The following is a 13856-nucleotide window of genomic DNA, read 5'->3' on the forward strand; positions in this document are numbered from 1 at the left end:
CAATTATCACATAGAGATGTTACATTTAGGCTTGGTTGGGCCAGGTATTCAACAGACCCTACTGACTTCTTTCTGAAATCCTGGCTGCGCCACTGTAGCACTAGTTGGTCACCATGTGAATTAGAGTTGGTGTGGAAAGCCTCTGAGAGCATTCATGCTACTACACGCTCCTTGGTATGGGAAAAAGGCTGGAGGTGGTGGTGGGGGAGAATCCAAACCGTTTCCAAGAGAAGAAGGGATAATAGATGGGAAGAGGTGTCAGCTGACTAAATTCTTTGCTTAAAATATTAAAATGACACAAAAGCACCCAGATTTATATTCGCATTTTCCCATCCTTAATCCTAGCCCTGTGAAGGCCTTAGTCCCACACAGGAGCAATTCCCTCTAAGGCATCTAGGATCAGAGAGGGAAGTTTAGGTTTATCTGGAGAACCATTGTGATTTCCTTGATGTAGGTCCATTCTCAAGGAAACAAACAAACAAACTGATAGTTTGAAAAACATATAGAGGTTTGAAAAAAAAATACCCTTGACCTCTTTAACACATCATTTTCCTTCGTGATTCATTCCAGGCCTAGTTCATACCTAGACTATTTTTTAAGAAGGCAGAGATAAGCTGGCATTCTTTATAGTCGTCTTTATTTACTTTATATCACAAACTTTTATTTTCCATCCTAGGAAGTACCTCTTTGAACTACTGTCAACTGGGGAAGGGGTGGGAGGTAAAGAGGAAAGAATCTACAGGAAGAACCGGAAGGAAGTAGCTGGACCGCAGCATGGGGAAGAACCGGAAGGAAGTAGCTGGACCGCAGCATGGGGCTCCACAGATGCCAGCGGCTTGTCGCGTGTGCTTGACACACCTTGGGTTTAACTGGAAAGTGCCTGGAACTTCTCATTGACAGCCTGCAGGGCAGACAGCTGTTTTTTGAGGTCTTCTATTTCCCTCTGTAATTCTGGGCAATGGGGGCAGCCCTGTGTTCCAGGTAGTTGCTGCACCTCTGGATCTAGGGGTGAGGGACCTACAGGTGGTTCCTGGTCACCCGAGGCTGCAGACCTTCTAGGCATGGTGCCTTTTTGGCTCAGGGCTAAGGACTGAGAATTTTCTGGGTCCTGGAGGCTTCTGGTGTTTATATCCCCACTGCTGAATTCCTGATGCCCACTCTGGCAGGGTGGCTCTGCCCTGTGTGTTGGAAACGGAACCTGTGAGCAGGGATCTCTGGCTGAATCAGTGTCTTCTTTGGCTACCAACTGCAAGTCCCTTGTCCTCTTTGTCCCGGGTCTCTTTCCAGTGTAGAAGTTCTTGCACTGTTTGGGTCTCAAAGGCAGCAGTGAGCATTTATTGGACTTCCCAGGTAGCCCAACACCAGAGATTGGGGGAAAGGTGGCTGGTTCTGCAGGAGCTGACTTTAATCTCTGACCCCATTGATGGAAGGCTCTCCCCAGGGTAACTGTTGAGGTATCCCACAGGGGTTTTTTCTTTGGCATCATCTTCTTTCTAGGACTGGCCTTGGGCAGACCACCCACCCCAGGAACCTCTGGATAGCTGGGCTTGGCTCCTCCCTTCCCCCACAAGACTCCTGGCTTTTTCTTAGAGGAAAAGGCTTCCAGTTCCTTCGAGGCCTGCCTTTCCATGCCAGAGGTGAGTCCTCGGGTAGTAGAGGTCAGCAGGGAGGAGGGCATCCGGATGAAACTGTCCCTGGCCTGGACATTTGAGTGTCTGGCTATGTCTCCGGTTTCTGATGGGCCACTGGTCTTAGGCTGGCTCCCATCTTTGAGGCAAATGGTCACCCTCATCGTCTGTACCTCATTTAATTCATCTGTCAACTCAGGTTCAGAAGTGGGACAGTGGGTATCCTCGCCGCCGATCACCATCCTACCAGTGGCACTTTTCCTCGGGGTCACCCAAGCCCTGCTTTGCTCCCGTCCCTTGGGCAAGAGAGTAGCAGCAGAGGCCGGCTTTGCTTCCTCGGAGCCTGAGGCCTGCAGGCCTCTCTTGCTGGAGCCTGGCTCAGTCTCAGCACAAAAGCCCTCTGGGGATGGTTCTCCGACTCCTGGTGCCTCTGAGTTGGTCACCTGCTGCCCAGTGGCTACAGTCTCTACCCTGGGTTGGGAGTGGCAGTCCAAACCAACTACCTTCTCATCGGCTGGGGAATCTAGACTCTCTTCCTTGGGCACCAGGGAATCCGGCAGGCGCCCGCCAGCCCAAAGTACCACTGACGTGGGCTTTGACACTTCCAGCTGGGGCACCAACGGGACCTCGATGCTTCTGCGGCCCGGGAGACTGCCTTCACTCTCGCTGCTCTCAGTACGTCTTGGGACAAGGCTTAAACTCTTGGTTTGGTCTCCACCTTCTACATCTTCTGGAACGGACGTCTCCTCAGGAGAGTTCATATTGCCAGACCCGGAAGCGGAAGTAAAATTCCAGGAAGACCGTTGCTCGGCTCACTTAAGATGCAAGGCACAATCTTAAGATGCAGGAAGACCTCCACAGGGGCCAGCAAGCACTCACCATTTTCTATGATGACTTGTTTTCTCATAAAAATTTTAATTCCATCACAAAAAAAATATACTAAACTTTAATAACATAATTTCATCACATTTTTTATGACCAAGATTTAACGCTTTTTTCCCCCTTTGGCTTACAACTGATGCCACAATTAAGTTCACTTTGTGTTTGCTAAAATATTTATTACAGAGGGACTGTATAGAGTAGGATTCATGTGCAGAAGAAAAACAGTTTCAAACATTTAACCAATTTTTTTTTTAATTTTTTTTTATGTAGCATCACATGTAGCCCAGGTTGTCCTCAAGCTTGCTTTATATTGTGACTATGATCTTGAATTCCGGATTGTTCTGCCTCCATATATCAAGTGCTACTAGGATTATGGATCTGTGTCACATTTAGGTGGTGCTGGAGATGGGCCCAGCACTTTGAGCATGTTAGGCAAGCATGCTACCAAATGAGCTATGTTCCCAGCTCTAAGATAAGACATCTTCGGCAGCATTGACGCACATGGTTAAACTGCTCCAAGAAGAGTGAATGGTCCCTGCCTCTCTAGAGTGTCATGGAGCCGTGGTCCCCACGTTATTGATAGACCCCGTTTACAGGTGTGTCCAAGCAGAAGTCCCTTGGTCAGTCCTGTTGCTGTCAAGTTAGCATAATCGCCTGCTGTTTTTACTCTACGATGGTGTCGCACTCTTTCCACGCTCTTCCTTCCTAAAGCGTTTCCTTTACACACTTGTTAAGGCACAAACCAAGTAACAGTCATCTTCTTGAATCTTTTCTAGTTCATTTAGAATGGGTTCAAAGGCCTTTATGTGGCTTACAGGCCTTTCATGAGCTAGCTAGCCTCTTCCAACCTCATGGTCAACAGACTCCTCTGGGTCTCCGGTTCTCAGCCATACTAATTTCACTTTAAAACATGTCAAGTCCATTCTCATCAAGACTTTCTCACTTGTACTTTGTTGTGTAACCATGTTCTTTCAGAGACGTACACAGCGTGATCTTCCTTATTTTTTTGAATTTGAATCAAGTGACCTCTGGTGCAACTTTCTGATCATTCAGGCTAGTAGCTACCTCTCTCCTAGTTGCTGGTCCTTCTTTATGCCCCACAGTGCTTTGTTTTTCTTCATAGCAGTTCTTGCTCCCACTTCTCTCTTATGTTCACTGTTTTCTTAATTCAGCACTGGAATATGGACTCTAGGTTAGGCTAAGAACTGAATCTATCTCAGCCATTGACTCTACTTACTCTACTTAGAGTTGTTGAACTGTATTATAGTTCAAACCAAATATCACTTGAATGGCTGGGAATTGGAAGACAGTTTCCCATTTTTATTGCAAAGTTAGTTTGGATAATCCTAAAACAATCTCCAATTCAAGTCCAATACTTCCTTTGGATGCACTAAGTTATAAAGTTCTAAAAGTGAAATCTAGAATGCAGAGAAAAATTGCAGACACTGGGTTTCAGTAAAGTCACCTCCTGGGTTGTAGCATTTGCTTACTTAGATTTCTTCCTTGGGTAATATTTTTTACATTCTTCTGTGAGCATAGCCCTGGACTGAACACTGAGAAGTGTTTGAAATAGAGCTCACCTTTTAACAGCACATAGTTCAGTTGTGAAAACAAATATACTGATGTGCATGCTTTCTTCCTCCAACACACACAAATATGTACATAGGATGACTGAGATAAAATGCAAACAAGTGTAGTAATAAACAGACCGAAGTATTTTAAATGTTAAGAATTAACTCATTTGTACCATCTTGCCCCTGAATTCATGGGGAATAACCCACTATTTTACTTTTATAACTTCTTTGTTTTTACTTTTTATTACTTTGAAAAATTAAAAAAGAATAACATACTTCATTAAATCATTTAAATAAATAAATATTTATTCTCATGACAACCACATGTGTTTGTGACTATTTTCCTCCTCATCTTTAAGAACAGGAAAGTTAGACTCACACAGAAACTTGCCCAAGATTACACAGCCATCAAATGGGAAAGCACTACTCCGAAGCCTGTGTTTGAAATCATCACACTGTTAAGTAACATTTTAGGTATAAGGCAGTGCTTCAAACATATTTAAGCATTTTCTAAATTGTTTCAAACTTAAATCATACCAGAAAATGTACTTGAGCTAGAAACACAATGAAGATAAAATCCAGCCATTACAAAAGCAAAAATAAAATTGTTAGGCTAAGCCTGTGAAATAGAAACATCTGTAATCTTCTCAAAGTCTACTTATAGGTAAAGTAACTGAATTGCTATGTTTATAGGATTAGGCTTGCTCAGGTCAGGTCAGGGTCATAATAGTTTTAATATGCACCCTTTTGCTGAGCTAAATAGGCATGAGTAGTCCCACATGAGTATGAGGGACTTTTTTTTAAAAAATCAGGGTATGAGTGTCTTTTCATCTCCTATCTTCCTCTTCACTTCATTCTTTCTCCTTTTCCTTTCTTTTATTCTACATGATTATAATCTAATATGTGTCACAAACACCTTCATATCCTCATTTAATTTATACATATTTGGGAAACATTGGATACATATTTGGAGAATTATACAGTCTTAACTAATATGATCACATCTGTATGGAGTTGAGGCATATTATCTTGAGAGACAAACATAAAATATTATTATCATGAGTCTGACTGGCATTCTTCATCATTATATTAACCTGGCAATTCCAAGAACCACGGGTTTTTCCGAAGGGAGTCTGACTGCAGTAAATATGACAATTATGTTAGACAAAGCTGAAGATGATCTAGATGATGCCCATCATCTAGGTGGTTAGTTTTTGTTAACACTCACCTAGAGATATTTGGGATTCCCTCAGTTGAGGAATTGGCTCCTTCAGGTCGGTCCATGTACATTTCTATGGGATCATTTTCTTCATTTTTAGCTGATGTAGGAGGGCCCAGTCCACTGTGGACAGTGCTACCCATGGGCAGGTGGGCCTGGACTGTATAAGAAGGATAGCTAAGCAAGCCAGTAGACACAGCCAGGAAGCAGCATTCTGCTTTGGTCTTTGCTTGAGTTCTTGCCTCTAGTTTCCTGTTTTGAGCTTCAGCCCTGGCTTCTCTCACTGATGGACTGCAGCCTATAAGCTGAAATAAATCCTTTCCTCTTCAAGTTGCTTTTGGTAATGACATCTACCATGGCAATGGACAAGCAAACTAGAATACCCTCTTATGTTCTGAAGGAAGGGTACTTGTTTGAGATACATTGCTTGTTTCTGATCTGCTCATGAATGCCACAAGAGAAGATGTTATTATCCATCAGATAGATTTGGTATTGTCATTCACATTTCATACACAGGTAATTTGCAGTTCAAAGGAGTCAGGTGCATGGATAAAATAACTAATAGGTTATTATGTAGCATAGAACTGAAATTAAGTAGTAAGGGGGCTGGTTATACTACCAGGAGATTTGAATATATTGAATATATGAGAAATAGTATTATTTGGTAGAAGAATATAACAGTGATACAGTTGGCAGAATAGTTATAAAAGACACATTTCTCCAAAAAGTGAAAGCCCTAGATGGACTGGAGCTACATACTTTAAAATCCAAGAGACATGGGATTTCATAGTCAATATTTAGTCTCTTTACAGAAACTTCATATATATGGTACATTTACTATGAAGGTTCTGGATAACTTAGCAAGTGGGTGCTGTACTGTAATAAGAAACATGGATGCTAGGTTTTCGTGTTGAAATATGCTAACAATATGTACAGTTTTCATGAAGGAGTGCCACGGTGACAGGATTTGGAATTCAAACCTACCACAGCTTCCTCTTAGAGGGCAGGGCCTCGTCATGGACAGGGATAATACTGTTGTCGTCACATTTCTTGTTTGGAAACTGAAGCACATGTGGCAACTACACCCATCCAACACCTCCTGATACAGCCTGGTATAACACAGTTCTGATGTATTCTCACACTTCTCTGAACAATGTCTCGGTGGAGTTTCCATAGCAAATTGTATCTTCCATGTGACTTGTGTTCCAGAGGACTCACTGTCATCCAACATGAAACTGAAAACAAGGAAATGTTCAGCTCCATGTGAGATCACAGGCTTCCTATAAGTTAGGTCTGTTGTATGCAGCTGCATACAATGGGATGCTTACCTAGAAGCTAGATCAGTGACTGGCTCAGCTCACAAGTCACCTCACAGCGTCTGTCATAAGAAGGCATAATGCTATTGGTGTCCATTTGTCAGCATGCATCATATATACCAGAACTTACTCTAGGTAGTTTAAGAACTTAAAAACTTCTTAAAAGGTGTCATGCAATTTGGAGGAGCATTACCCCTCTGTATAAGGAAATTCAGAACTCATTATACTCACACAGACACACAGACACACACACAGACACACACACACACACACACACACACACACACACAGAGCTTGTAAAACAGTAGGTTTCTATATCTCTCTCCCATCTCCCTCTGCCCTACCTTGTGATCTTCCGTAATTTATCCCTTTCTCAGTTTGTTTGCCCCTTTTTTCTTCATACCATCTACACATGAAATTGGGGAGGGGATGCTGTGGTAGGTGCATCTGGGAGGAGTTGGAAGCAGGGTTGGGGAGGTAAGATCAAAATACATTGTATATTTGCATTAAAATCAACATACAAAAACATTTAAAAATGGTCTCATGCAGTTTATAAAATTGCTGGGACCATCAGAAAGTCAGAGTTGGAGCCTATGTAGTCAGAAAAGAAAAACACTATTGAGACTTTTGCTGCTGTCAGTGAATACAGACACTGCTGTTCATCAGCAGTGGCACCATGTATCCACCTCCTCTATCTTGAAACCCTGCATGACACTCCACGGCTTTGCTAGTACTGTGATTGGTATGGCAGCTTCTTCCCCTCATTCTCTTAAAAATACGCTGCTGTCCAGATGTGATTGTGCAGCTGACATTGCTTTGAGCTTCATCTGCAAAGAATTCAGGGATGTATTACAGATTCTCTTTGTGACAGAGAGACTCAGTTGTTGTTGAGAATTCCTGTATATCTATATCATGGAATGTAGACTGGTCTGATAGCCTCCAGTAAATTTAAAGAAGGAGGGGTCTTGGGAAGCTACTAAACTGAGGGAAAATGCTTAGCCCATATGAAATAAGCCTAGTCAGGGCTGAGAGGCCATATTATTTACTCTCAGTGGTCATGGGTGTCTTTTTTACTATTTGATATGAGTTCACAACTACAAAGTGAGAAGGGGATTGAAATGGTTATGCCATACACTCGGGAGGGAGTGAAAAATTTATGAAGAAGTTATAAAGGCATGATAGTAAACATGTCTATAGACAATTTGTAAGGGATAAATAAGCATAATCTAAGATTAGTGCAAAATGTTTCCATGCATCTCTTGGACAAATGACAGACACTTCAGCATTGGGGGTTGTCAACTGGATTGAAGTTAGTTTAAAGTAATCAAACAATTCTGATGAAGTTTCTTGAGGTTTAATTTGATTTCTGTGATTTTTGAACTAACTGATGGCTTTTGGAATGAAGTTGAATCTCAAAGGAATGTGTGAATAGGTGTGGAACTGCATGAGGCTGATGGAAATAGATTGTTAAAAATCACTTCAGAAGCATACTGGCAGCTCTCCTGGAGTTTGCTTTGATAGCCTCATCAAAACTACACATTGACCAACAAATAACAAAATAGGAGAATGCTTGAGTTCTCCGTTAATGGCCATCCACTTGTTGATTCAAAGTTCAATTTTTCTCAGTGTCAGGGCACTTGCTTTCTTGAAGATAATAGAAGTGAGATGACCTGGGTAAATTTACAAGATAGAGACATGGGTCCCACACAGAGTACACATTAGTCTTTTTATATTGCGTATGCTTTTGCAGAATGAAAATGTAAGCACATTAATAGCGATAGAGGTTGCTTATAGTCTAGATCTAGAATGTCCTGTGGAGGCTCATTGGCTAAAGGTTTGTTCCCCATTATAGTGCTATTGGGAAGTGGCTAAACTAAGAAGTAGGATCTAGAAGCAAGTCTTGGGTCATTACACATGCACTTAAGTCAGAGATTATGGGAAATTGGTCCTGTTCTCTTCCTGTCTTTCACGTTCTACCCTTGAGACGAACAGTTTTGTTTAACCACATACTGCCGTCATGCTATGCCAACACAGACCTGACATGATAGACTTAAAGTTTCAAAGCCATGGACCAGAACAAGCCTTTTCTTTTTGTATATTTTCTCACATTTTTTGTTACTGCGACAGAACACTAAGAGGTATTAATTCAAATTATCTTGTGTCGAGCATGGCCTATCACCCATTAATTACATTCTATTACTTACTGAATATTTACTAGAGATGGGCACTCACATAGCAAAAACAGGGAGTCTTTAGCCCTTCTCATTCTCAAAATGACAAATCAAATAGAGATCAAATAGATGCACATTGAAAACCAGAATGGCTATATTAAGATGGGATAGTTTGTGACAATGCTATTTAATCTTGTCAGTGAACATATCTATGAAGAGCTGATGCTTCAACTGAGGTCTAGGAAATGGCCAGGAGGTGACCAGATGGAAAAAAAGCAAGAAGAAATTTCAAGCAAAGGGAATTGTTTGTGCAAAGGATGAATGGTTAGACACAGCATGGAGAGGATAAGGAATCAGTGATGTTGATGTGGCCAGAATAAAGGGCACAGATGTGTGTATGTATAGGATGAAGTGAGAGAAATGTGATTTCACACGGATAGAATATGATGGCTGGAGATATATGTAGATGCATGGTCACCAAATATCTTGTATTTAATAATGTACTAAGTAGTTGGGTGTCTTAATGTTTTCTTCTTTTTTTTTTTAACACTCTTGCTGTATTGTGCAGTCATATGGAGATATCTGTGGTTGAGCTTCTGGGGCTTATTTGAGCTATCACTTGTGTATTCTTCAAAACAATGGTGACTATAGAGAGATCTTTGGTGTCTGTTTTGTTACACGTTTCAACTTGAGACAGAGGCAGTGGAAGAAGCAGAGGCAGAAGCAGAGGTAGGGGCAGAGGCCACATAAAGGTCCAGAGAAGCTGCATTTCACTGCCATAATATTCCGAGTACTGTCATAGACTATGACCATAGTTCATTATGCTGTGATGTATTCATGGAGTTCATTTTCTCTAGTCTCTGTTTCTTGATTGTGACTCGCTTAGTGGGTAGAAATAGTATTCTGTCAATCTAACAGAGCTTCATACATCTTCTTATATATCTAACTACATCCTCCTGAAAGTTGATTATATTCTTTACGTGCTTGAGAACCTTAACGTCTAGTGAGACACCACCTGACTCTCTTCTCTAGGCTCTGAGAAAAATTACTGACCAGAATGGCAGTGCTGGAGTGAACTGTAACTCCAGGTTGTGTAACTGTGACTCTACATGTATATGTGAACATCTTGCAGAGTAGCTCAGTCTCAGAGCATGTGTCAGTACTAGTCAAACACAAGTAGTGTCTGTAAAAGCCATGTTGTGGGAGATCAGGCCTGGCCACAGGAGGACAAGCTTTAGAAAACTTTTATCACTCTAATAAATTAATGAAAAATTAAACATCTTTATTGTTATTGTATTATTATTATTATCGTGTGTGTGTGTGTATGTGTGTGTGTGTGTGTGTGTGTGTGTGTGTGTGTGTGTGTGTGATGGATGTGTGAGTGCAGGTATCTCTATGCCATAGTGTGCCTATGGAGATCAGAAGACAACTTTTGGGAGATGGTTTTCCCCATTGTGGGATCCCAAGATTATTCTCAGGTCACCAAGCTTGGTTGGCAAGTGATTTTACCTTTTGAACCAACTTGCTATCTTTGATCATTTAATTTAACTCCAACATAACTCAACAAGTTTGGCAACAGTACATTGTTGCTTTTATTTTTATAAAGGAAGACCCACATGTCTTTGACCTTTGATGAAATAGTTATCTCATTTAAAGCTATTTAGACTAAAGTTGGCAGAATTCCATGTAAGATTTCTTAAGCAAACAAGAACATTTCTATAAAGACTAAGAAACATATGATGAATTGGTTAATGTACTACCTTCTTTACAAAATTTCATCTTTATCTATCATGTTATAGACTCTATGACGGGATCTAGAGATGGGATGATAAACCAAACATACAGAGACCTTCCACCAACTTCCAGGTAGAGAGTATAGAAGGGTACTGTTCAATGAGTCACACAAAGACAAGTAAAATTTGAGTTGTACACTTACTAGCCACAAACATTGGACTGACACTGTGAAGGCCCAGGGATAGGGAGTTGCCTTGCACAGTGTGAAATCTGATCGAAACAAGAGGAGTCAACCAGATGAGGACAGGAGGGAGGGGAGCTCTTGGCTGAGTGAATAGCTCAGGCAAAGGTCCCAAGCTTTTAAGTAGTGTAGCTCTGCGGAGAACCAAGTAAGGATGACATGACTGGAAAAGAGAGAACAAGTATCAACTGGGGGGGGGGGGAGGGGATATAAGAAGTTAAGGACAAGACCTTGTGGGGACTTGCAGGCAGCATTGAGGGGGCTTCTTTATCTCATGAAGATGAGTGATCATGGGGGGGGGGGTTCTAGACCAGCAGTAATCACGTTACCAGCTGAGGGTGTGTATTGGGCTGGAGCAAGGGGTGGGGGAGACTTGAGAGGAAGGTGTGAGTTATGGTTCAAGTAGAACTTCTCTGAATACAGAATGGGAGACCATGATTCAGAATAAGAGGCCTACCATAGAGACTGCATCTCACACAACTGTAGGAGCTGGTGTAAAAGGCTCAGGAAAGCTGTGGCCTCTGCATTCAGTTGGGTCTGTGGATCAGAAGGGCTGGATGTGCTTCAAAGTGAAGAGGAATGGGACACGTGCACATCTAGTACAGTGGTTCTCAACTGTCCTAATGTTGCGACCCTTTCATACAGTTTCTCATGTTGTGGTGACCCCTAACCATAACATTTTTGTTGCTACTTCAAAACTGTAACTTTGCTGCTGTTATGAATCATAATGTAAATATATTTGGAGATAGAGGGGTCATGACCTAAAGGTTGAGAACCACTTATCTAGTACCTCCTCTACTGGACACACAGCATTTGGGAGAAGCTGGTATCCTCATCTAAGCAGTTGCATCACACCTAATTCAGAATTTGCAGACAATGAAGCAAGAGGCCTGGAAGAGCCGTAGGATCTGCAAGTCAGCTTGCATCTCTACACTCATCAAGTGAACCTGGGAACTAGCCCCAAGAACAGGGGCTGTACCTAACTCCACACCAACCTTAGAACTCAATAGCTTTTAATTTCCTTCCATCCTCCAAAGCTTGTTTACTTTCTCTGTGATCTGCACAACCTCAGACCAGGACAGAGAAGAACACACAGAGAAACACTTCTCACCACATCTGGGTTGGCATAGTACAGAACAAGCATAGGGGTTGTCACCTTACTCAAGGACAGAGATAATGGTGGTTTGGATGAAGTCCTGGGGAGTGAATTAATACTTTCAAAGAGTTCCATCTAGTTATTTTGTAGACGTTTTCATCATTGGGTGCCGGTGATACATGCTATATTTATCTAGACTGGCAGAGAACTGACTCCTGTCCCACATGGTTATTTGTTAGAATGCTCCTGATGTCATTTCCCCCCCTTTTGTGAGTGATCTCAATTTTGGCTGCTGGGATGTGATGGTGTATTATAATTTTTTATACTGTGAAGAAATTATATTTTTTTTTGTATAAATCATAAGCATTAACAAATCTAATTGATGAAATAGATGAATAAGTAACTAATTGGGAAATAATTTACAACTATGTATATATCAAGCTCCCATCTACCTGTGTATTTTTCACTGACTATTCATTTTTAGCTTTCATCTTGGAATGGCTTTAGAATCATAGAATGCTATAAGTGCAGAGCTGAGAAGACTCATATGCAATTCATTAAAATTCCACAAATATTATCTTACACAGCCACAGTCCAGTGACTAACACCAAAGGAATACTGGGTAGAACAGTATATATCATGCTTATATACAGACCTCACACAAATTTCACCAATAACACTGATTTTTTTTCTTCAGTTGAATTTAGGATAATATAATACAGTTAGTGTCAAATTTTCTTTGTCTCTACAATTTATGGTAATTTCTCAATATTTTTCTTTCACAAAACTAACACACTTGGAGAGTCCAGCTTTTCCCCCTTCCTACAATGTCCCTCATTATGGTCTATCTGCAATTTCCTTATAATCAAATTCAAGTTATGCAATTATTTTTGGAAAAATAATGCCATCTCTGTCATCCTCCCTGCACTGAACTAGTAAACAAGTGATTTGTATTTGTTCCCAAACATTAATTTTGATCAATTTTTTAAAGTGGTAACTCTCAGGTTTCTCCCCTGTGTAATAACTATTTTTAATAATTAATGAGTATCTTGCTGAGAGATTCTTTGAGACTGCAATTGTTACCTCATTACTCTTGACATTCATACCCACTCATTTTGTTCATAGATAATTGTGGCCTAAAATAATTAATAAGGTAATATTATCACAGTACGTTTCTATTTCCTTTATTCCTTCTACATTTATTTTTTGGAATTCTGCACCAAAGAAGAGCTTTTCTTCCTTCTTCATACTTACAAACCATGCACTTTGATGATACTCCTTCCAATTCCTCTTTCCTCCATACCCAATTCCTCTCCCAATTTCAAATCCTGTTCTTGAATCCACTGAGTCCTATTAGTGGTGTCTACATGCACTTGGGTGTAGGGCTAGCCACTGCATCATGGCAACCTTCTAGGGGCCATACCCCTGAAAATAAAAAAAAACTCTTCCTCCCTCAGCAACCATCAATGTCAATAGCTCCTAAGCTATGGGTGAGGCTTTGTAAACTTCCCTCAATCCACAAGCAGTTTTGACTGGCTTGATCTTATGTAGGTCTTCTGCAGTATGCATAGTGGTACAAGGAGGCATGGATGCTATGGGGGTAACCAACCATGTTCTAACTGGGTTTAAGGCCTTCTTCACAAGATGGCACTCATGCCTGGTATTGAAAATATGGCCAAGAATCTGTGGGTAGAAAAGTTTTAGTCTTACAGGAGAATTTATTTCTATTATGTCTCTAGTAGACATAGTTTCAAACTGCCTTCTAAGTCCTTATCTCTCCTCCTTTATCTTATTCTGTTACTTATTTCTCTTGCTACAGGCCAATAGCTTACTATTTTTGTTATGCTGATGAGAATCCTTTCAACCAAAGTGCATTTTGATTTTCAGGCTGTCTAAGATTTGACTATAAAGAACATCATTAAATTTGGTTTCTGCTTGTTTTTTTTCTTATCATTTTTTGAACAATTCCTTGCTTTGCAGAATCGCAAGGTACCC

General features: G+C 41.0%; 1 protein-coding gene across 1 annotated transcript; it reads right to left on the minus strand.

Moving 5' to 3' along the window:
* Window positions 1-637: 637 nt before the first annotated feature.
* Window positions 638-2393, minus strand: LOC114701983 (uncharacterized protein CXorf49 homolog). The gene has a single exon (XM_028882199.2). The coding sequence runs from the start codon at window positions 2387-2389 to the stop codon at window positions 866-868; it is 1524 nt and encodes a 507-aa protein (XP_028738032.1). The 5' UTR covers window positions 2390-2393; the 3' UTR covers window positions 638-865.
* Between the last annotated feature and the right edge of the window lie 11463 nt (window positions 2394-13856).

The sequence above is a fragment of the Peromyscus leucopus genome, chromosome 16_21, assembly GCF_004664715.2.
Source record: "Peromyscus leucopus breed LL Stock chromosome 16_21, UCI_PerLeu_2.1, whole genome shotgun sequence".
Lineage (NCBI taxonomy): Eukaryota > Metazoa > Chordata > Mammalia > Rodentia > Cricetidae > Peromyscus > Peromyscus leucopus.

Excerpts from the sequence above, each read along its gene's own strand:
- LOC114701983 (XM_028882199.2), bottom strand. The coding sequence starts at position 2,389 with ATGAACTCTCCTGAGGAGACGTCCGTTCCAGAAGATGTAGAAGGTGGA.